We start from the raw sequence: 23,848 nt of genomic DNA on the forward strand, positions 1-23,848 counted from the left end.
TAAAGTGCAGGGATGCGTGAATCTGTGTGTGTGAACATGACTGAGTGGAAACTAAGTAAAACTACAAAGGAACAAACAAAGCAGGATCATACCTGGAGGAGCAGAGAGAGAGACAGAGTGGTTAGTGAGGCAGTTTAAATACCCTGAGCCCAGGTGGCTCCAATCACTAACGACCCTCCTGTGCCTGCAGGAGAAACCACCCCTGCAAAGCAGAGGAGGGGCGATGACACTAAGCTGTTCCCAATAACCAAGCACAGGCTGCTAAGTTAATATGCTGGACATGTTGCTTGCAAATAAATACACAGGTGTCTGTTGTCTTCTCTTAATTGTAATACTTAATGTACATTATTGTTAAATATAGTTTAATAAATAATGCTACATGATAAATAGAAGGCTTCAAATAGACCCTGTAATCGGTGATCGGTATCGGTAGATACAGCTTCCAGTAATCGGGGATCGGTGATCGCCCCCAAAAATCCTGATCGGAGCACCCCTAAAAACGACATAATGGAGTTGCAGAAGGAGGTTGTTACAAGTGAGGGGGGAGAAAGTCCTGGGGTTGGGTTATATTGTTAAGTAGGGAAAACAGTGTTTCCTTTATTGGCAATGATTATACTGGAGTAGTAGAGGGTTTTAGTGCTAGCCATGGAGTCCTTATAAAGTAAGATGTGGTTATTGTACATTTCTTTGTGAATAGTGAGACTAGTTTTTCTATAAAGACGTTCAAGTTGCCGACCTTTGGCTTTCATGAGACGAAGATCGGGGGTGAACCAAGGGGTGGAGATGGAAAAAGAAACAGATCTGTTTTTTAACAGAGCAAGGGAATTAAGAATATTATGGAGTCCAGTGTTGTAGTGAGAGACCAGATCATCGAGGGTGGATAGATTGTGAGTGTCAGGGAGGCAGAAGGAGTGGATACTTGAAGTGAGAGTGGCAGGATTTATATTTTTTATATTCCAAAATGAAATAAGGCGTGGTATTTTAGAGATGGAGAGAGTGAGTTTCACAGTAAATGAGAGGAGAAAATGGTCAGTTATGGGGAGTTCAACAGCTCTAAGGTTAGAAGTGGTGACACCAGAGTAGCAGATTAAGTCCAGAGTATGTCTCTAAGCAGAAGGTGAAGTTTTTAGTAAGAGGCAGATTGATATTGTCCATGAGAATATAAAAATCACCTAGCAGTATTATTTTTGGTGAGAGAGACGATAAGTGAGTGAGAAAAGCAGCAAAATCATTTAAAAATTCACTATTCGGTTTAGGGGGGCGGTAGACCAATGATGGTTGGGGTGGGACCAGACAACTTGCAGACAGTAGATTCAAACGAGCTAGAGACAGGCACGGATATCGGCGAGACTTTCCACAGAGACCTCCTCCCCGGCCGGAGCCACGGGCTTGACAGATGTAAACAAACCCACTAGGAGTGGATTCATTGAGCTGAGAAAAGTCATTGGGCTGTTGCCATGTCTCGGTTAAACAGAGAAAGTCTAGCTTACGATCGGAGATGAGGTCCTGGATGAGATGTCCCTTGTCTGTCAGTGAGCAGATGTTGAGCAGAGCGAAGTTGAGTGTGGTGTTGTCACAGCTGGTGGTGGTGCTAGCCGACCGAGCTAGGCGGGCTAACACACTGTGGTCGACAGCCCGGTTGGTGGAGCGTTGAGGGCGACGAGAGCTGGACCAGATGGACTTTATTACTGTTGAGCTGTTGTGGTGGAAATTCCAGCGGGACCCTCGGTGGATGTATCTCGGACGAGGCTGGAAGGCGATGTCTGGATGAAGGTGGAAAGCCTGGTCGCAGGTCCAGGCAGGTGACAGCGCAGCCGGAGCAGGTTAATGGCCGAATACTGGAGCAAACCCATCACTAGCAGGTGAAGAGGAAGTAGAAAGAGCCAGGCACAGACAAACAAGATGTATGTTCTACCGGCCCACATTGTAGATGAAGATTTAAGCAGTGTCGATGGCCAGTGAAAACGCCAGATGAACTCAAACCAGAACAGAACAGGTGAGCTAACTGTGAAGACTCAGACAAAAGGTAGTGCCGGTAGTTCGTAAAAGTGTTCCAAATGAAAGCAATTACACTGTCCGATTGGGTCATAGAACCATAAAGTGAGTCTGTAAAGTCTGGACAGTTAAAAGATAAGAGGTTACAGGCGAGCAGCGGCAGCAAGTTGCACCAGCGTTCACTCGTAGCCGACATTCAAAAGAATGAATCTTTTACATTGCTGAATCGAGCAATTTTGATAATTATACTGAGTAAGTTAGGCTATGGATGTTGCATGTTAAATACTATTATAACTTACAACAACAAATTATGTACCACTGTTTATATCAAAGTCAAAAAATGTCTAACTCGCCTCCAACACTAACCCTAACCACACTGACCCCTAACTTCTGGTCTGAGACTGCTGGTTTCGTTTTAGATGGGCTGTGTGACACTGCAGATGAGCACTGTATTGAGTGATAGTAAAAACCTGAGGAAACTTAACAGAAACTAAACAGAAACTAGTAGCCACAGTACAGCAAATGTAACAGGCTTGTACAACAACAATTTAATACCATCATAAGATCTTTTATAAAAGACCACACTGAAAATGAGTGGAACTTTTTTTAAAACAAATCACTTAATAAATAAACATCTTTAAACACCAAGGGTCATTTCTGTTTTATGGAGTTATGATTTTCTCTTAACTTGTTTATTCTGTCTGCAGTTCAAATACTTCCTGTTTCTGAATGTGACATAAACACAGACTTTAATTTTACAAACGTTCTTATAGCCTACTGCATCATGCTATTAAACTAGAGAACTTACATTTCCATTGCTTACCTGTGAGTGAATATCAGGTTTGATGGTTAATTTCCAGGGTTTCTGCAATGTTGTTTTGAAGAAGCTTCCAGTTCATCTGTTCAGTTTCACTTTCCCTGAAGTCTTTACACACATGCAGTGATGTCATATAGCTCCGCCCATAATCATAAATATGAAACTGTTTCTAATCCATCCATGCTGAGTGAGTGAACAGTGTAAGAAATATATGTGTAGTTTTGTTTAGTTCTTTAATTTTTGATGAGAGCAGTGGCAAATATCAAGTTATCACAGTTTATACAATTGAAGTTTGTTTGAAAAGGCAACACACTAAACATATGATTCAGTGCAATTTGCCTTGATCTCGTGGATCGGTAAAACAATAAAACATTTAAAGGCTTTCGGGTAGCTAAAAATAAAGGATGAACGCGTGGAAAAAACTAAAAAAAAAATGTGTCTGGCCACTGTAGGAGTGCACACACACGTCACGATCATGAAGCGCGAATCTCAGCCATTTAAATTTAACTGATACTTTGGCAGTCGGTCTGAGGGAAATCTGATTTTACCACTAAAGAAAGCTCACGGCAGGATAAAAAAAATCTATAAATATATTTCAAATATGCTTACAGTATAGTGTCCAGTTCTTTTGCTCTGTAAAGTTTGTGTGGCTCAGTGTGGATACCGGAGGAGCTGAAACGATGACTGAGAGCCCTGATACCTCAAGAGATGAAAGGTGTTTTCTGGTCCATATACTGCCAATAGGTGGCGCTAATGCACTGTTTAGTAGTTTAATACACTGTAAATGAAACGAAGCAGCAGCAGCTCACCTTTGAAAGGAGTTCACACAGATCCACTTATTCAGAAGAAACCAGTTGACGTTTGAGAATAGCTTGTTTAAAATGTAAACCTGTTAAATGGAGATAATATATTTCTGTCCATGCTGGATATTGATAGTTTCATCACAGAAATCAGTCAGATGAAGAAAGAGAAGGCGTCACTGGTAAAGTTGATGGAGAGAGAAACTAAAGGGGTCGAGAGGTTTGTACAGGATAAAGATTCACTTCATCCTTAAAGGTGACCTATAATTCAAAATTGAATTTACCTTGGTATAGTCAAATAACAAGAGTTCAGTGCATGGACATGACATAGAGTGAATCTCAAACTGGACTGTTTTCGCGTTCTCATTTAATTCACGTTTATGAAAAACACCCCTGAAAAACGGTCGGTTCTCCACACAATACCGACTGTGACGCAATAGTCGGGATCATTAATATGTACGCCTCCAAATATTTGCATAATGCCAGCCCTCAATGCCAGGCGGAACTGCGCAGCCGAAGCATGGCAGTTGCTCAGTGTGGATGTACACATGAACACAAAAGTATTTTTTAGTTCCTTCGTCTGAGCCTCTGAAGAAACAATGGGTTAATTTTATTTTCTCTGGAAATTTCCAAACATTTCACCGACTGTTTCCTCAACTTGGGCCAATACAGAGCTGGCCTCGGATCGAGCTACCAAGCAACACTTTCTGATGTGTAATTGTTCAAGTTCAGACAGGTAATCTTTCTCTCAAAATCGTTCAATACTGTTTATGCATCAGTAAGTCAAGCCAGTGACTAAAATATCAGCTTCACATCGTTTCTTTTAGTAGGATGAAAATAATCGTATTTAAATTGTGAACAAATTATATACAGAAAGCGATCAAAGAACAATCTTTCCACACAGCGCAAGTTTATCTGGACACTTGCCAAACTCGTTATGAAATCAATGGCGCACGTTACTGCACAACAAAGCTCTTACTGTATTTACATCATTGTGTTTGCATTGGTGAAAGCATTAGAGAGTGCAGAAACTGCTTTGTAATGATAAGATCTTCATTCTCGCGATCAACACACTGTCATCTGCTCAATGCTCATCACGGCAACATTTTATGTGATGGGAATAGATCTAAATACTTTAAAAACATCTCACGATTCGTTAATCTCGATAGCTGTTATAGTAAAAACGTAGCAGTAGTAAAAGTATTCGGGAGAGAGTTTCACATGTAATGCGTAGCTATTTCATATGCAAGCATGTCAGCCAATCACAGCAGTGGCCGCGGTTACACTGAATCCCACAGCAGACACGCCCCTTCAAACAGAGTGTTCAAATCAGAGGCTAAAAGCAGGCTAGGAAAAATGCCATTTATTTCTAAATTATGATTATTTTTTATCTAAAAAACATACTAACATTATAAGGGTAACCCAGGAAACATTATAAAATAATTAAAAAAAACATTCTAGGGCACCTTTAAATACCTAAATTACCTGAAAAGGTTCGTGTTTGTCTTTCCCCAATTTTTCTTTTCTTTCTGCTGACTAATGAACTAATCAAATTGATTCGATTCTTCACATTTCAAATATCTTGAAACGTGACTGCAGATTCTGAGTGCAATGTTTATGTATCCTAAACGTGATTTAGTGTCAGTATTACCAGAACAACGAGAAGCTTCCAGCATTCCTGTCAGACATCAGTGACTGAGAACGACTCCATGGTCTGTACTGCTATTATGACATATCTAAAAAAATTACATCCAGTCTGTCAACAGTTTATTGTTCTTTAAAATAGTGTCCTTCAGAGGAACAGTTGTTATATAAATTGAAAGTCGCTGTGATTCTGTGTTCCTCAGGAGCTGAAGAGGTTTGAGTGTGTGTGACTGATGGACAGGATTCAGTGGAGCGTCAGAGATCAACTCTCTGAACACACACAGATCCAGAGACACACTCACTTTACTGACACTCAGGAGAGTGTGTGTGACAGTCATGGATCCACCGATCAAACCTGCACAGAGTCTCTGTGTTCAGACTGTAACGCTGGAGAACAGCAGATGCTGCAGACGCCACTGAAGATGATGAAGATGAGGAGAGAAACCACAGCTGAGGAAGAACACAGCGATGATCATGATGATGATGATGATGATTATTTTATTCCATCAGGTATGTGTCTTCCTTTTATTACCTTTTCATAATATTTTACATTTGTAATTTCAGAACGTGTAACAAGAAAGATGGTTTCACTTGAGTCAAAGACAAAAATGTAAAAAAGCCTAAAACTATTTATTTTTATACTAGCTTCAAAAGATCTCAGTCTCCTTTTAAAATGTGCACTTTTTATTTGCGATAATTATTTCAATCTACAGCAGTTCTGCAAGGGAACTGACTCTGCTTTATGAAGCGCAGACATTTAACAACAAATAACTTCCCAAAGAAATTTGATTTGTGGTGCTCAATTAATGCGCGCTCAGACAGTAAAACGAGACGTAAAAACACAATTCATGGCCTCTCTTTTTTTGTTGAAGATTCCCTTATTGGGTGATAGTAAAGTGCAACAATTTTTGAGTTAGAGAGAACTCTAACTCAAACTTTGAGTTTTGAGAGAAAGATTTGAGTATTGTTTTTATTTTATTTTTTATGTTAACATTTTTTAAATAACTGCACAAAACTTACACATTGGGACTTTTATAAGCAGGTAAAGTATTCATTAGTCTTCATCATAGAATTTATGAAATTCTTGTAACGAACTAGTGTCGATTCTAGTGCAGGTAAAATCTGAAAAAAAGAAAGAAAGCTCACATGAGGATAAAACATGATTAAACATATATGAAATAGATAGATATGCTCCTGAAATCACCTGAGAATGAACACTGGAGAGAAGCCGCACACATGCATCTGTGTCGGAGGAGTTTAGCACGTGAAGAATTGAGTTTTACCTGATTGTTCACACTGGAGCGAAGCCGTTCACATCACGAGCCGTCAGTGTGGCGTTTCACTCAGAGAGAGTCATGCTTTTAATATTATTGGGAGTTGTAACAGGAATAAAACTATTAATGGACTGCTCTAAATTGTGTTGCCATTGAAACTGAATGGTTAACAATGGGAACAAACTATTTTTCTCAGCTGATGAAGAATTTTAAAGATCGGGTCATGGAGGAGCTTATAGGATAGGCTATATTAAAAATGTAATTTATTGTAAATTCTAATCAAAGTCGCTAATACATAGAGTACAATGTGCTAAATTTACATGAAATTACCAGCAATAAAAAGTCAGTGGCTTATTTAATGAAATCAGATAATAGTTTTATTTATGTAGTGGTTCAACTTCTCACACTTGCAACAAATTATGTTTTGAGTTTTGATCAAATTACTCTTTCCCCCTTTTACCTCGAGGCACTAGGAGGATTCTTGAATAAATAAAATTGATGCGAATTGGAGGGGTGTGTGAGATATGAATAAATAGTAGAGCCTATTACTGTGTTATCAGCACAAGGAAAAAACAAGTTTAATAAAACTTTTATTAACAAAACGATTCACATAAGCCCCAGAGGCCTTTGCAGAAATACCCGTATGTTTGACATTACTTTGAGCAAACTCTGGTTCCCTTTCGTTGTCACTCCGAGTTACGTCGGATGACGACGAATGGGGTTTCGCTTAGAACACCTATCGACTTCGAGTATTACAAAACGAGCCAATGGCAAAGAAATGCCATGGGTCTGCGGAATTTGCATAGCGTATCTCCGCCTTACCTCGTGGGTATAAAAGGAGGACGCCGGCAACAGGCAGATATGTTTTCGCTTCCGCCCGTTCACCCGGGCCGGCTCTGGGGGCCGCGGGCGGACGCCACAGCCCCTCTCCAGCCCCGCCCCCCGCTACACGCCGGGTTAAGCGGCGCTCCTGAGACGGGCTCCTCGGGGATGGAGCAGACTGAGGTTGACTCTGTCCCGACGGCCCCGCCGTCCGCTCAGATCCCTCGGTCTGCCCACCGCCGTGGGCGCCCCCCCGCGGCTCCCACCCTGCCCGCTCAGCCGGGCCGGCTCTGGAGGCCGCCGTCGGACGCCAAAACAGTCCTCTCCAGCCCCGCCCCCCGCTACACGCCGGGTTAAGCGGCTTTCTTGGGATGGGCTCCTCAGAGATGGGACTCAGTTCTTTCCAGGAGCTGGTAGCAGGACCACTCCTTTCCCCGGGTGAAGGCCGTGGAAGAATCCTTATTCTCCAAAGAACTGACTCTCCCGTCTCTGAGCACAGAGAGTTCGGACGTCACAGAGCGCCGCCCACATGCCGTGCTCTCCTCGTCCCCCTCTGTCCCGGAGGTGGTTGACACGGCGTGCCGTCCACGACCGCTTCGCCCCTGTCCCCCTCTGTCGCCAGACCCTTGACAGAGCAGGACCCCGTGGAACGCTGGTCCTTCCCTGGCCTCCTCTGTCAGGGTGCGGTTTTGACCTTGCCCCCACACCGGGCCGCTATGCCGTCCACGTCTGGGCCGGTCATTCCGCTTCGCTGCACCACCGGGGGGACGTCTGTGGTTCTCGACGCCACTGGCACAGCTGGGAGCCTGCCTAGAGCTTCCCTTCTGTTCCGCTGGGTCGCGCGAACCATCGGCTCGGCTATGCGATTCAGTTCGCACGGTCTCCTCCCCACTTCTGGGGAGTCCGCTCCACTTGGCTATCATGAGAGCGGAGGTTGCTACCCTACTGGCGAAGGGTGCGATTGAGACTGTCCCTCCAGCCGCAAGGAGGTCCGGGTGTACAGCCCCTACCTCATTGTCCCGGAGAAGTCTGGTGGGTTACGGCCAATCCTGGCCCGAACCGCTCCCTTCACAGGCTGCCATTCAAGATGCTCCTGGCCAAACGCACTTCTGGATGTGTGCGGCCACAGGATTGGTTTGCAGCGATCGACCTGAAGGGCGCCTACTTTTATGTCTCCGTTCTCCCTCGACTCAGACCATACCTACGGTTTGCTGTCAGGGCGCGCGCATATCAGTACGCTGTTTTCCCATTCGGGCTAGCCCTGTCTCTTCGCGCCTTCACAAGGTTGTTGAGGCTGCCTTTGTTCCTCCATGGGAACACGGGGTTCGCGTCCTGAACTATCTCGGTGACTGGCTGTCTTAAGCTCACTCCTGAGACCAGGTTTGCGAATACAGGGACCCAGTGCTCCGGCACCTAGCTCGTCTGGGCCTTCGGGTCAACCGGGGAAGGAGTAAACTTTGCCCCGTGCAGAGGAGCTCTTTTCTCGGTATGGACTTGGTCGCCTTCTCCACTCAGCCATTGCTGACTTGCCTGAGACTATCAAGCGCAAGAGTGCGGTTCCACTGAAGTTTATTCAGAGGCTCCTGGGGCATATGGCATCTGCAGCCGCGGTTCGCCGCTCATATTGCTTCATATGAGACCGCTTCAGCTTTGGCTCCGCGACCGAGTCCCGAAGTGGGCATGGCAACACGGCACCCTCCGAGTACCAGTTACTCCGACCTGCCGTCAGACATTCACCCCGTGGTCGAACCTCAGTTTTCTACGGGCCGGAGTGCCCCTGGAACGAGCTTCGCGGCATGTTGTTGTAACGACAGATGCCTCCTCCACGGGCTGGGGTGCCATGTGCAATGGACGTGCTGCCGCGGGCTCCTGGACAGGACCCCGACGCCTCTGGCACGTCAATTGCCTCGAGTTGCTGGCCGTACGTCTTGCTTTGCGCCGCTTCCGGGCCGTGCTCAAGAACCAACACGTAGTAGTCCGTTCAGACAATACCGCCACTGTAGCGTACATCAACCATCAAGGTGGGCCACCGACGAGCTCTCGCGGCTTCAGCCCCTCCCGGGAGATTGGCGACTCCATCCCCAGTCGGTTCAGCTGATTTGGGACCAGTTCGGGGACGCACAGTTAGATCTGTTTGCCTTTCACGACTCGACCCATTGCGACCTGTATTATTCCCTGACCGAGGGCACGCTCGGCACGGATACACTGTCGCACAGCTGGCCGCGGGGCCGCAAGTAAGCGTTTCCCCCAGTGAGCCTTCTTGCGCAGACCTTGCGCAAGGTCAGGGAGGACGCGGAGCAGGTCATTCTGGTCGCGCCGTACTGGCCCGCCCAGACCTGTTTCTCCGAACTAGTACTCCTCGCGACAGCACCTCCCTGGCCGATCCCTCTGAGGAAGAACCTTCTTCCTCTGGGACGGGGCCACCTATGGCACCCTCGTCCCGATCTCTGGAACCTCCACGTGTGGCTCCTCGATGGGACGAGGCAGGTTTGAGTACCCTACCACCAGCGGTGGTGGCTACCATCACTTCCGCTAGGGCGTCGTCCACGTGACACGTCTATGCGTTGAAGTGGAACCTCTTCGTCAGCTGGTGCTCTTCTCACCGAGAAGCCCCCCGGAGATGCTCGATCAGCGTTGTGCCTTCCTTCCTTCAACAGGGGCTGGAGCGAAGGCTGTCTCCCTCCACCCTGAAGGTCTACGTTGCCGCTATTATCGCACACCATGACCTCATCGAAGGTAAGTCGGTGGGGAAGCACGACCTGGTTATCAGGTTCCTAGAGGAGCGAGGAGACTAAATCCGTCCCCCTCCTCTCGTTCCCTCTTCGGACCTCTCAGTGGTTCTAACTGCCCTGAAGAGTGCTCCATTTGAGCCTCTGCAATCAGTCGAGCTTAAATTCCTGTCTATGAAGACAGCGCTCCTGGTTGCACTGGCCTCCATCAAGACGGTAGGGGACCTGCACGCATTCTCCATTGACGAAGCGTGCCTGGAGTCCGGGCCGGCTTACTCTCACGTGATCCTGAGACCCCGGCCTGGATACGTGCCCAAGGTTCCTACCACTCCCTTCCGGGACCAGGTGGTGAACCTGCAAGCGCTGCCCCTGGAGGAGGCAGACCCAGCCTTGCACTGCTCTGTCCAGTACGCGCTCTCCGCGCCTATGTAGACAGGACGCAGTGTTTCAGGACCTCAGACCAGCTCTTTGTCTGTTATGGTGGGAAGCTGAAGGGAAAGGCTCTCTCAAAGCAAAGGTTGTCTCACTGGATAGTGGACGCCATTGCTTTGGCATACCAGCAGCAAGGTCGACCGTGCCCCCTTGGTGTGACTGCCCACTCCACCCGGAGTGTGGCATCCTCTTGGGCTCTAGCGCATGGCGCCTCGCTAACAGACATCTGCAGAGCTGCAGGCTGGGCGACACCTAACACATTCGCCAGATTCTATAATCTCCGAGTGGAGCCAGTGTCCTCTCGTGTACTCGCTTCAACCAGCTAGTACCGGACCCGCTCAGGTGTCTTCGCTTGCTCGCCATTCCACTCCACTGACTGGATACGTGCGATATTCTCCTCAGGTGAGCTTCCCCGAAAGCCCTGAGCTCCTCCAGCACTCCTGACGTCGGCGCCAGTGTCTATTGCCTGCGTGTCGGCTAGGTGCCTCCCGTGTGCATGGTCCCTCCTCTGAGCGACCCCCACGTGTGTTTTTCCACTGTAAGCCTCTTTGAGCATGTGTCTTTCCCTTGGCAAGCCACCTTGCCACCCCTGGGGTTGAAATATTCCACCTGCGGCTGGACACCCCAGTGTTCTACATATGTCTCCTTCGGGTCATATGTGTATTCTCTAAGTCCCCCCCTCTGGTTGGCAGTAATTGCATATTTCCCCTAAACTTTGGGATATGCTCCCCAGTGTACCTTGGTATTCCTGTGCTAAATAGGAGTCCTTCGTCCGTGCCAGTCTCACGACAGGGATCTCAGATTTACGCAGGGCACTGGAAGACAGCTGAGAAGGTGGCGTGATTAGACTGGTAACCCCATTCGTCGTCATCCGACGTAACTCGGAGTGACAACGAAAGGGAACGTCTCGGTTACGTATGTAACCCTCGTTCCCTGAGTAGGGAACGGAGACGTTACGTCTTCCTGCCACTTTCCGCTGTACCGCGGGGATCGCCTGAGCTCAGTCTTGGCTCCTCAGCGAAGAAACATATCTGCCTGTTGCCGGCGTCCTCCTTTTATACCCACGAGGTAAGGCGGAGATACGCTATGCAAATTCCGCAGACCCATGGCATTTCTTTGCCATTGGCTCGTTTTGTAATACTCGATAGGTAGTCGATAGGTGTTCTAAGCGAAACCCCATTCGTCGTCATCCGACGTAACGTCTCCGTTCCCTACTCAGGGAACGAGGGTTACATACGTAACCGAGACGTTTTCTGGACATTTTTTGGTCCCCATGAGGAAATTTAAATGTAAAAATGCAGGTTTTCTGTGAGGGCTGTGGGACAGAATATACAGGTTGTACAGTATAAAAATCACATGTATATAGAAAGTTTCCATAAATCATGAAAACGACTCGGTTACTAACGTAACCTCGGTTCCCTGAGAGGAGGGAAAGAGTATTGCGTAATGCTTACGCTATGGGAAAACTCCTTTTCTCGAGAAATATTGAAGTCTTTATGTAAAACGCATTGCAGCTGCACAGCATACAGCAATGAGCGAGGCAGCTCGGTCATTGGCTGTGCTGCGGCAACTTGCAGGAACCAATGACGGGGCGACTCTGAACCCGCTTCCAATGAGCGTGCTTCGCGTCCACGCGCGTCAGAGCCCGCCAGGATGGGCGTTGGGCGCCCCGTCGTCTGAGTTCTTTAGGTTCAATCGACTGAAGCAAATTGACCAAGCACAAGCACGGCAGATTACGCAATACTCGTTCCCTCCTCTCAGGGAACCGAGGTTACGTTAGTAACCGAGTCGTTCCCTTTCGAGAGGTCTCTCCTATTGCGTAATGCTTACGCTATGGGAACGCCAAGTAAAACGCCGTGCGTGCTGACTTCGCATCTATTAAGCCGGAGGCCGGTGCCTGAGCCTTTTTTGAGCGAAGTAATTATCCAACGAGCCAGCCGAAGGCGGGCTTTATAAAGGGACAACGTGGGACGGCCCAAAGGGCGTCCAAATACACACACAAGCACATTTCTATGTACTGTTATGTATGAAAAATCCTCCACATCAGATGCAAGATGTGATTTTATGAGGGAGGAGATAATGCTCAGCATGTACACACCTCAGCCTATGCATAGTTAGACCGACAGTATGTTAGAGTGCAATGAGGGGACCTGTAGGTTATAAAACCTGATAAATGTGGACGGTGAGGCCCAGCCTGCAGCCGCACAAATATCTTGAATGGGTATCCCACTCGACCACGCCCACGAGGAGGCCATGCCTCTCGTAGAGTGAGCTCTGATGCCCAAGGGGCACTGAAGGCCCTTGGCCTCATAAGCCAGCGCTATAGCATCAACTATCCAGCGCGATATTCTCTGCTTTGATACAGCCAGACCCTTAGTGCGGCCGCCAAAGCATACGAACAACTGCTCTGTCTGTCTGAACGGGGCAGAACGTTCCAAATATACTCTGAGTGCCCTGACCGGGCAGAGTAAATTGGCGTCACTTTCGTCTGCTGGGGACGATAGCGCGGCCAAATATATCACCTGTGCTCTGAAAGGAGTAGAGAGCACTTTAGGAATATACCCGTGTCTTGGCCTGAGGACAACGCTGTTGTCGTTAGGTCCAAACTCTAGGCAGGTAGCGCTTGATGACAGCGCGTGCAGGTCGCCCACTCTCTTGACCGAGGCGAGAGCCAGCAAGAGAGCAGTTTTGAGCGAGAGCTGTTTAAGGTGCACAGTTCGGAGGGGTTCGAACGGGGCACGCTTAAGTGCGTCCAGGACCGTGGTCAGGTCCCAAATAGGCACCGAGGGGGGGCGTGGGGGATTTATCCTCATGGCGCCCCTCAGGAAACGAACAACTAGGTGGTTATTCCCTAGTGTGCGTCCTTCGACCGGCTCATGTGATGCCGCTATGGCAGCCACATATACTTTGAGCGTGGAGGGGGTGCGGCCTGCCTCCAACAGCTCTTGTAGGAAAACGAGCACACTCGGTACTTCGCATGTGTCAGGATTCAGGTTCCTGGGCTTGCACCAGTCACTGAACACCTTCCATTTCTGGGCATATAAGCGCCTCGTAGAGGGCGCTCGTGCCTCAGTGATGGTTCTCAACACTCCACTGGGGAGGTTCCCGGGAATCCGTTGAGGGGCCACGCATGGAGGGCCCACAGATCGGGGCGGGGATGGAGGATCGTCCCGTTGGCCTGCCTGAGGAGATCTAGCCTCAGTGGGATCGGCCATGGGGCAGATTGTATCATCTGCATCAGTTCTGGAAACCACGTCTGGTTTTTCCAGAGTTGGGCTACCAGGAGCACTGCACATTTCTCCTCCCTGATCCGACTGATGACCTGGGGCAGCATCGCAACCGGAGGGAAGGCATACAGCGGGCGGCTCGGCCAGATTTGGGCGAAATCTGGCCGAAATCTGGCCGAAATCTCGCCCAAATCTGGCCGAGCCGCCCGCTGTATGCCTTCCCTCCGGTTGCGATGCTGCCCCAGGTCATCAGTCGGATTCTCGTGCTCTTTGAAAAGAAGAGGGGGCAGTGCGTATTCTCCTTGGAGGCAAAGAGGTCGACCTCTGCTCTGCCAAAGGTTTGCCATAACCACTGAACCGTCAGGGGGTGGAGAGACCATTCTCCTGGGAGAACTTTGTCTCTGGACAGCATGTCCGCTCCCTGGTTCAGAACGCCTGGCACATGCGCTGCTCTCAGCGAGCGCAGGTTGCGCTGGGACCATAGGAGGAGCTCCCTGGCCATCGAGTGCAGGGAGCTCGATCTGAGTCCACCCTGACGATTTATATGCGAGACTACCGTCATGTTGTCCGTTCGGACTAGGACGTGCTCGTCCTTCAAGTACGGGAGCAGGGCTCTGAGAGCCAAAGCGACCGCTTTCAATTCCAGACAGTTGATATGTAGGCGCTTCTCCGGGTTTGACCACAAGCCGGAGACAGGCCTGCCCTCGTAAAGGGCCCCCCAACCTATTTTGGAGGCATCTGTCGTGATCATTTTTCTCCTTGTGTTTACACCCAAACTCACGCCGGACTGATACCAGTCGACAGCTTTCCAGGGCGTCAGGGCTTTTATGCAGCCGTGATTTGCCCTGATTAAAAAGTGGTCCGAGCGCCACGCGCGAGTGGGGACACTGCTTTTGAGCCAGCGTTGGAGAGGACGCATGTGCAACAATCCTAGCTGGAGTACAGCTGATGCTGAGGCCATGAGACCGAGCATCCTCTGAAACCGCTTGACGGGGGCGCGCGCGCCCGCTCTGAACGATGTTGCAAGGCGCCGGATAGTGAGCGCGCGCTCTGATGAGAGGCGCGCCGTCATCTGCACTGAGTCTAGCACTATTCCCAGAAAATAAATATTCTGGCTGGGGGATAGCATGCTCTTTGCAAAATTGATTTTTAGACCTAGGCACTCTATATGACTGATAATCCAAGACCTGTGTGTCACTAACTGGCTCTCTGATTGTGCTAGTATTAGCCAATCGTCGAGATAATTCAGTATTCGCACTCCCCGCTGTCTCAGGGGGGAAAGTGCTGCATCCATACATTTCGTAAATGTACGGGGTGCCAGTGACAGGCCGAATGGTAGTACTGTGTACTGGTATGACTGTCCCTCGAAAGCGAATCTCAGAAACGGCCTGTGATGAGGCGCTATTGGAATGTGAAAGTAAGTGTCTTTCAGATCCACTGACAGAAACCAATCCCTCGGGCGAACTTGTGCGAGGATATGCTTGGTAGTTATCATTCTGAACGAACGAATCATTAAAGCTTTGTTCAGATGTCTGAGATCTAGAATGGGGCGGAGACCGCCATCCTTTTTCGGGACGAGAAAATAGCGGCTGTAAAAACCTGTCTCGCTCATAGAGGGGGGGACTGTTTCTATAGCGCCTTTCTCTATCAGTTTGAGCATCTCGGTGCGTAGAACATGTGAAACATCTTTTCTCACTTTCGTCTCTACCACCGCTGTGAAGCGGGGCGGTCTGCGAGCGAATTGAAGCGAGTAACCGTGTTTTATTATGTTCAAAACCCACTTCGGCATGTCGGGGATATTTTCCCAAGCTTTCGCTCGCACAGATATGGGCTGACTGCTGGCTGGGGGCGTGTCGTAGTGACGTATGGCTCCCGTCAGCGAATCGTTCTGTGTTAACACCGAGCTCACAGCTCTCAGCGGCGCGGACGCGCGCTGAGCAGCTCTGCTGAATGCCGACTGCAGGGGTGCGTGTGAGATTACAGGCACGCTCGCTGTAATGCTCACAGAGTGAGATGGGGCAATGTTTGACACTGTGTGTATAGTGCTTATGGGTGGGGGTGCATATACTGTGGTAGGCACCCGCGCCACTTTCATAAAACTTCCCGCTCGTGGCGGGGGGTTTTTGGCCATATAAACAGTGTTTGTGAGTTGGGGTGCGTGCATAACAGCGGGCACACGCGCTACTCTTATACAACTTCCCGCTTTTACTGGGGAAGTGTTTATAACTGTGGGAACAGTGCTTGTGTGTAGTGGTGCATACGTAACAGTTGGCACACAATCTACATTTATGGGGCGTCCAGCCTGAGCTGGGACAACATTTGGCACTGCGTTGACAGTTTTGAAATGTGGGAATGCGCACTTTGGTGTGGACACGTGACCCTTTAATGACACAGGCAGAAAATAGCTCTTTATGTGATTTCTGTGTGTCGCCGTAAAAACGGCGTTTGTTTGCAGGTGGGCGAGCTGTGTGGCTGGCACATTGACTGCTGTATAGACATTTCCAGCCGCCTGTAAGGGAACTGGGTAATGGTTTAGGCGTTTTGGAGAGAACGGTCCGGCTTTTGCGAGACACGCGCTCTCCCTTTTCCTCCCTGTGGCTGTTCCTCAGCACAATCCTGGGCCGAGGTCCCCGTCGCTCAGGCGGTTGCTTCCTGTTGGCCGAGCACGAGCGGCGTCGAAAATCCGTTTCAGGTTTGGGCTGAGAAACGGGGGGCGCCGTCTTAGCTCGCTGCTGTTGAGGCGGCCGTTGGCGGCTCTGGGATGAGCTAGATCGCTTAGGCAGGAAGTGACGCATAGCCTGTGAGTCCTTACGGGCTTCGGTGAAGCGCTCGGCGAACTCCTTCACCGCTGGTCCAAACAGGCCGTCTTGGGAGATAGGCGCATCGAGGAAAGACGCCTTATCTGCATCCTTCATATCAGTTAGCGTCAGCCACAGATGGCGCTCAAGGACAGTCAGGTTAGCCATAGCACGGCCGATGGATTGGGCGGTGGCTTTTGTGGCTCGCAGCGCTATGTCAGTGGCGCTGCGCAGGTCCTTAAATGCCTCAGGCTCGGGTCCAGACTCGTCCATACTGCGGAGAAGTTTGGCTTGAAACACCTGTAGGACAGCCATAGAGTGAAGCGCTGATGCAGCTTGGCCGGCGGCGGCGTATGCGCGACAGGCGAGAGCTGACGTGGACCGGCAAGGCTTCGAGGGATGAGAAGCCTTAGCTTTCCATCCAGCGTTGGAGGGTGGACACAGGTGATTGGCCACGGCCTCCTCGAGGGGTGGAGTCCCCTCATAGCCTCTTTCTTTTGCGCCGTCCACGGAGGAGAGCGACAAAGAAAAAGAGGGCTTCAGGCGAGCGGAGTGCGGGGCTTTCCACGACTTTGTGAGTTCGTCGTGAACTTCCGGGAAGAAGTGGGAGGGTCTTTGTCGAGGGGCCTGTCGGCGCCCCTGCAGGGAACCACTCGTCCAGTCGGCTGCGGGCGGGTTCTTCCGGGGAAGACCAATCGAGCCCGAGGTCTTCCACGGCCTTGGAGAGAACGCGGACGATCTCTGAGTCCATGCTGGAGCCCGCGCTCGTGCCCGCTAGTGTCGACGGCGCGGGGTCGAAAGACGAGCCCGGCCAGTCATCGGATGCAGCATCGCAGGAAAAGCTGTCATCCTTGTCATCGTCATCCCCTGACGCGCCAAACGAGACGAGCCCCATCGCTCCGCTGGAGGGGTGCTGGTCCGCCTGTGTGAACTGGACTGGCGGCGGGGAATCTTCGGGTGGCGGTGAAGCACGCGGGGATTGACCCGGCGTGACATCACTGCAAACCACGTGCTCAGGCAGCCTCTGTGAGCGGCGTTTTTTCTTTCGCGGCTCGACCAGAGGAGATGGCAGCACGGAAGAGGTGGGCTCTTTCGCGGTGAAGACGGCGAAGCGAGCGCGCAGCTCGGTGAGGCCCAGGGCGTCACACTCGGGGCATCCGCCTCGAGTAAGGGCAGCCTCTGCGTGGTCCGGTCCCAGGCAGCGGGCGCAGATGATGTGGCGATCCCCGTCTTGAAGAGGGCCTCGACACGAAGTGCAGGAAGGCATTTGACGCTTTCAAAATTGCTCTTTTAGAATAAAAGTGTCGCGGGGGCGAACACTGATTAGCTTTGCAAAAAGGATATAGTGATGCGCGCCGGATGGCTTAGCAGAAGGGTGATCGAAGGCGGCTGAAGGCGCCGGCGTCCTCGAAGCAGTCCTGCTGTAGGCTTGTCGACGGCGGCGGCGGCGAAAGACTCCAACAATCCGGAGGATCAGCGAAGAGAAGGTTCTTTGCTGAAGGAGATTAAATCTAAAGAACTCAGACGACGGGGCGCCCAATATATAGCCTTGGCCACGCCCATCCTGGCGGGCTCTGACGCGCGTGGACGCGAAGCACGCTCATTGGAAGCGGGTTCAGAGTCGCCCCGTCATTGGTTCGTGCAAGTTGCCGCAGCACAGCCAATGACCGAGCTGCCTCGCTCATTGCTGTATGCTGTGCAGCTGCGTTTTACATAAAGACTTCAATATTTCTCGAGAAAAGGAGTTTTCCCATAGCGTAAGCATTACGCAATAGGAGAGACCTCTCGAAAGGGAACTCAATGAGTGTGTCCCCTGGTCTGAGATTGACTGCGCCACAGACTTCGTCATACGGTAAACACATCCCATCATTCCTTACTCCCTCACTGACCACAACACACCCGTTGCTTTTCATTCATCCTTCCTGTCAATATTACGTTTTCTCTCTCTCGCAAGTTTAATTTGGCAGCGGGGTGGGAATTATGTAATTTTAGGGGCAAGGCCATTTGGCCTCCACCTTTTCTTTTTTTTTAGGGGCACCAAGGCCATATGACAGGGCACAAAGGCCATTGAGTACAATTCGATGGTTTTCCCATTCAGATTGATACCATAACATCCTAATTTGGAATACGACATGGATTATGACTTTTTTAAATAAAAAATACATTTTTTACCTTCTGTGATCTGATTTGGCTTCAGATTAAAAAAAAATCAGACAGAAAATATAATATTTTATGTATAATCAGGCATGAAAACGGTTCAGGGGTGAAACAGGTGCAGGATATTACCCCTCTAGGGGGGTCCGGGGGGCATGAAAAATTTTATATAAATATATAAAATTTTATATATTCCATATTTTAAAGCATCAATCTGATGCATTTTCAGATGCATTTTTTTTGCATACCAGCGCAGTTAAAAAAATCAAATAGAATTTCTATGTTGAACTGATAATCACTCTTTTGTGTGTTAAACACAATCTACTTAATACAGACAACTTCATTATAAAGAAAAACAACAAATAAAAAAAAATATGATCATAACCAATCATGACAAAAATTCTATTATCAACTAGATTAGTGGATAACTCAGCGGTAAAATTTAGTCTAGAAAAATCACAAATGTACAATAATTTTATCAAATCTGAACATTTAGTGAAAAAAACATTATTTACTGGGGAACAAATAAGAGACAATAAGTGCAGCACTAAATCTGGTAAAACGTTACACATTGCTCTTTGTATTGTTGTAAAATACATGAATGAAAAACAAGATAAAAATCAGAAAGATCAATTATTTTATATATAGTCTAGGCTACTATAAAATTAAGACATTTTTTTAAATGTATATCATAGCTTTTTAATGAGGCAGCAACATATGATAGATAGGACAGAACAAAAAGGCTATTAAGAATCTTTCATTGCGCAAAAGTATTATATGATTATGAAAGGATCCAACACAGTGCGGCACAAAGCGCTTATGCGCATCCGGAGCGCAGAATGATGCGCTTGAAGCAACACAGAGTCACAGCGCGCAGCGCGTCGAGTCCGCATTGAAAAGTTCAAAGCACAAAGGAAAGACATATCGATGCGTAGTGTATTATACACTATCTATCTATGCAATAGTTTATTGAGCCTTTTCTTTTAACAGTTTTAAATTTCAGTTACTGTGCGCGTGAAGAACAATTATAGTGCTCTCAGTGTTGTGATCTAACAGACACACGATAGAAAGTAACATGATTAAGGTACAGCAATACAGTCCAGCAAGATAGTCATTTTATGCGAAACCATAGGGCTTTATCTACAGATCAAGTATAATAATATTAACATTGAATCATCTTGGAGAGGTTTTCATCTGTAACCGAACGCGACGCGCTGTTTGAATGCTGAATGGAGAATGACTGACAGTCGCAGCGGAGGGAAAAGTTTTCGTGAACTTGAATTTAATGACTTAAATTTCTATCTCACATCATAGGCTACTATAGTATGGCTTCATATAGTATACCATTCAATTCAATAAAATATTATTCCTGTTAATAGAAATATATAAATATTTATCCAAATCTGCACACTTCTGAGCTAAAAGCCGTGAGTGACGTTGTTTTGTGAATCGCTGTCATGATGACAGCACATGAGTTTTTTATGAATGGGAACGCGATGGGAAAAAACAAACGCTTCAGTGCGCCGCACTGGTTATGACACTGCTCCTGCGCGAATCCACGAACTAATTGAAGTTCAGAGACTACTTGGGTGGCCCACTATGCCACACTGGCGCTTTATACATGGAACTTGGACAGGGCCAGGGCACACAGGCCACTGTGGCCGTACGAGGATTTTTTTTTCACGGGGCAAGAGGCCAAAGTGTAGGGAAACGGGGGCCGTGGCCGCGGTATAATTCCCACCCATAATGACAGTGATGTTGAACTGACAACGGATCTGATAACCATCAAACCCAGTCAGATTTGGTCAGTACACACACACACCACACACACACACACATTTTTATCATTCATAAAAACAGCTTTTTAATTAACATTTTAATGAAGACATTTCAGATTCAGTTTGTTCAGATTTGAGTTTAAGATCTCAGATTCTAGTTGTTATTTCTAAATAAAATAATTCTAACTTCAGCTTTTTTTCAAAAACACATTCGTTGGTCATTACTGGCATCCCATATATACTCAATTTCCAGATGAAAATAATTCAGGTTCAATTAACTACATTCATACTGTATTGTATATTTGTTAAAGTTGCATTCTGGTTAAATATAATTTATGGTTATGATTTGACTTATCCATCAGGTTGTAAAATAAAAGAAAGAATACATATAAATGGGAACATTGGGAAACAGATCTGTGCCATCTCTTGTCTCCAAGCTATTTTTTGGATTACAGTAATAGTCCTAAAATAAGATTAATTTTCTTTATGCACAATGCATTTCTCTTTGATTTTCCTTTTAATAAAGATGGGGAGACGTGACCAGCGAACAATCAAAGAATTTAATAACAAAATAAAACAAATACAAAAACGAAAGTAAAGACGGCAGTCCCTCACGGTCGACAGCCGCCACACATAATAAAATAAAACAAAACATCAAATAAAATCCAGGCTTGTTCCTCTCTCGATCTCCACTGTCGTCGCTCCTCCTTTTATGCTTCCGCTCCTCCGTGAGAGACACGAGACCGGTGTGTCGCACATCAGTAATCACGCCGCTCTCTCACGGCCCTCGGCCTCGTCCTGCTCGCCACAGACATGTTTGTATTTTTGAGAGAATAGTGTTTATGCATGGTTATTGAAAAAACAAAAAATTAAAGTTTCTGTAATAAGGCCACAAAACACTTACTAAATATGTCCACAAGACTTTTGACTAATGGATGTTGTCGCCTAGAGTTTTTGCTTCACAACCATAGCAAAAGTAAATTTAAAGTTAATGTTTCATCTCTGTTTATTGTTTATTTAAAATGAGACAAATCTGATATTATTTTAACAATCTGTTATTGAACAGTTGAGATAGTTCTTTAATGCTGATCTAACCAGCAGAAGACACTCACCGGGTTTAAATCCCAGTTGAGCAGGCGGGGCATGTTGTCACACTGCGTTACAATGTGTCCCTATTAGAACTATGCTATTCTATTCTAGACTTTTATGATTTCTATTGAGAAAACATGAGAAAAGATGAATAAAGACTGAGAGTCAATGTTCAGATATTATTAATTATTATTATGTGTTTTGCGGTGTGTCAAACACAAAAATAAGTTTATTTTTAATTATTTTAAAAAGCCATTACTTTATTTGAAAAAGTATATAATTGTATTTAATTGACTAAATATTTGAGTTTGACTTGTAATTTTTTTTTTTTTATTAGATCAGATAACATTTTAATCTGTCATATGGTCATGATACAATGTGGCATGTTGTCACATTTCACTTCCATGCTTTCAGGGTAAATCAAGAAAAAAAATATACACTGTATTAATGAAGCAAAACCACATAATTGTACTAGACTGGTGAAATTAATGTGGTAAAAAATGAATTCTCTGAGCCCCAAGTGGATTTACACAAACTGTGAAAGTCAAAAAGTTTTGGTTTGTTCCCCGCTCTCCTCTATCAGTTCTAGAATTGAACACTTGTCTTTATTTACATGAACCAAGAACCTCAACATTTCACAAGTAATTCAATGTTAACAGCTGGAGAGAAGAGAGAGAAAATGGCTTCAGAAATTTTTGTAGAAACACTGGAAAGTTTGTAAATTTAGCATTTTGTAGAATTTCACCATATATTATATAAAAGCATATTATGTAAAATTTCATAGTAGATTTGACAAGCAAAGTATCAATGTAAGACAAAATAAATATATAGATGTGTAACAAATTAGCCATTTACACGTATAAAAGTAGTCAGGTCCGAATCTTCAAGATTGTGTTACCCTGTAGGCATTTTTGAGGAAAAGTTTTGGTAACACTTTACAATACGGGTGCACTAATATGCATTAATTCATGTTTAACTAATGCACAGATAATCATGAGTTAATCAATGACTCATAAAGAACTAAACCATTAATGAATTATTACTGCATCAGCAACTAATAAAGAGTATATATGATTAATAGATTAAGTAATACATGAATTGCTATTAATTCAATGTGTCATTGTGTATTAATTCCTTAATAACATATTTTATTAACTAATAGTGTAAATTAATGTTAATTACCACAATTAGTCAAAGCTATGCCCTTCAACTTCCAGTTGTCTGCTTTAATTAATCATTAGCTAATGATTTGCAAAGGTATCATTATGTTATGACTTTACTAGTTGAGGCACATGACTATTAACTAATTGTTAAGTAAAATGTAATTATGGCTATTTGTTACCGTAATATTTTATGGAAATTTGTTTTTGGAAAGTGTTTAATAAAAAGCTTTTATAAACTCTAGTGATGGGGATTAATGATAAATTAATCATTAGCTAATGGTTTGCAAATATATAATTATGTTGTGACTTTACTTGTTGAGGCACATCATTATTAACTAGTCATTTAGTAATTGTAGTAATTTACACATGAATATGCACTAACAATGAAGTAATTAATCATGTATGAATGCATATTAGTGTACCTGTAATATCTGGAAGTTGAAATACAAGGCTTTGGCTCATTCTGGTAATTAACATACCGTAATTAACACTATTAGTTAAAAAAATGAGTTATTAGGGAATTAATCCACAATTACATATTTAATTAATAACAATTCATGTATAAACTAATACATTAACCATACAGACTCTTCATTAGTTCCTAATCTGGTAATCATTAATGAATAGCTTAGATAATCATTAGTTACACATTAATTCAGTATTATCTGTGCATTAGTTAAGTACGAATTAATGCTTATTAGTGCACCCGTATTGTAAAGTGTTACCAAAGTTGTTATACCAAAGTTGTTTAGAAAGTTCAATGTCTCCTGAATAAGGATCCACCGTATAACATTGAAATAATGGTCCCATTTTCTTGTAATTGTTATCGAAACAATAGGTGCATTATTCACAGCCGAAACACTACAGGTGGATACGGTAACATTTTTAAGTTATAGATATCACCATAAAACTTTTCCAGTTTTTCACTTACATAGAGACAAACATTTTTTGTATTACAAGTTTTCTGAAATGTCATGTTTACATATGCAAATGAGGCATTATCTATTTAAATATGTGCTAATTTGCATAATATAATCTTTTATATCGGAATTGAAATCCACAGACTCGAATAGACAAAGTGTAGTGAAATTAAAAGTTGTGCTTTGTATTGTTGTGTATTTTCTTT

At 46.0% G+C, this 23,848-nt stretch overlaps 1 protein-coding gene and 2 long non-coding RNA genes across 9 annotated transcripts in view; 2 read left to right on the forward strand and 1 right to left on the reverse strand.

Annotated features, from left to right (window-relative positions):
• The window catches only part of LOC143725518 (E3 ubiquitin-protein ligase TRIM39-like), a 34,097-nt gene extending 28,794 nt beyond the window's left edge, over nt 1–5,303 (reverse strand). For 3 of the 6 annotated variants that reach the window (XM_077217993.1, XM_077217991.1, XM_077217989.1), the window contains exon 1: nt 2,819–2,975. Coding sequence is in view for 1 of the 6 variants with exons in the window: in XM_077217987.1 (XP_077074102.1) it covers nt 5,264–5,288 (25 nt within the window). In the remaining 5 variants the exon portion in view is untranslated. Of the gene's footprint in view, nt 1–1,490; nt 1,856–2,818; nt 2,976–5,263 lie in introns of those variants that run through there. The other 3 variants (XM_077217992.1, XM_077217990.1, XM_077217987.1) reach the window with 2 other exon arrangements.
• The window catches only part of LOC143725560 (uncharacterized), a 358,276-nt gene that overhangs the window by 235,297 nt on the left and 99,131 nt on the right, over nt 1–23,848 (forward strand). The gene's annotated exons all lie outside the window — the stretch shown is intronic.
• LOC143725563 (uncharacterized) overlaps nt 3,446–23,848 on the forward strand; it is an 84,882-nt gene continuing 64,479 nt past the window's right edge. The window contains exons 1-3 of one of the 2 annotated variants that reach the window (XR_013198253.1): nt 3,446–3,832; nt 5,252–5,324; nt 5,460–5,766. This is a non-coding gene — a long non-coding RNA (uncharacterized LOC143725563). Of the gene's footprint in view, nt 3,833–4,001; nt 4,349–5,251; nt 5,325–5,459; nt 5,767–23,848 lie in introns of those variants that run through there. The other variant, XR_013198254.1, reaches the window with a different exon arrangement.

This window comes from Siphateles boraxobius, unplaced genomic scaffold, assembly GCF_051911475.1.
Source record: "Siphateles boraxobius isolate OS27281-9 unplaced genomic scaffold, OSU_SipBor_1 77, whole genome shotgun sequence".
Classification (NCBI taxonomy): domain Eukaryota; kingdom Metazoa; phylum Chordata; class Actinopteri; order Cypriniformes; family Leuciscidae; genus Siphateles; species Siphateles boraxobius.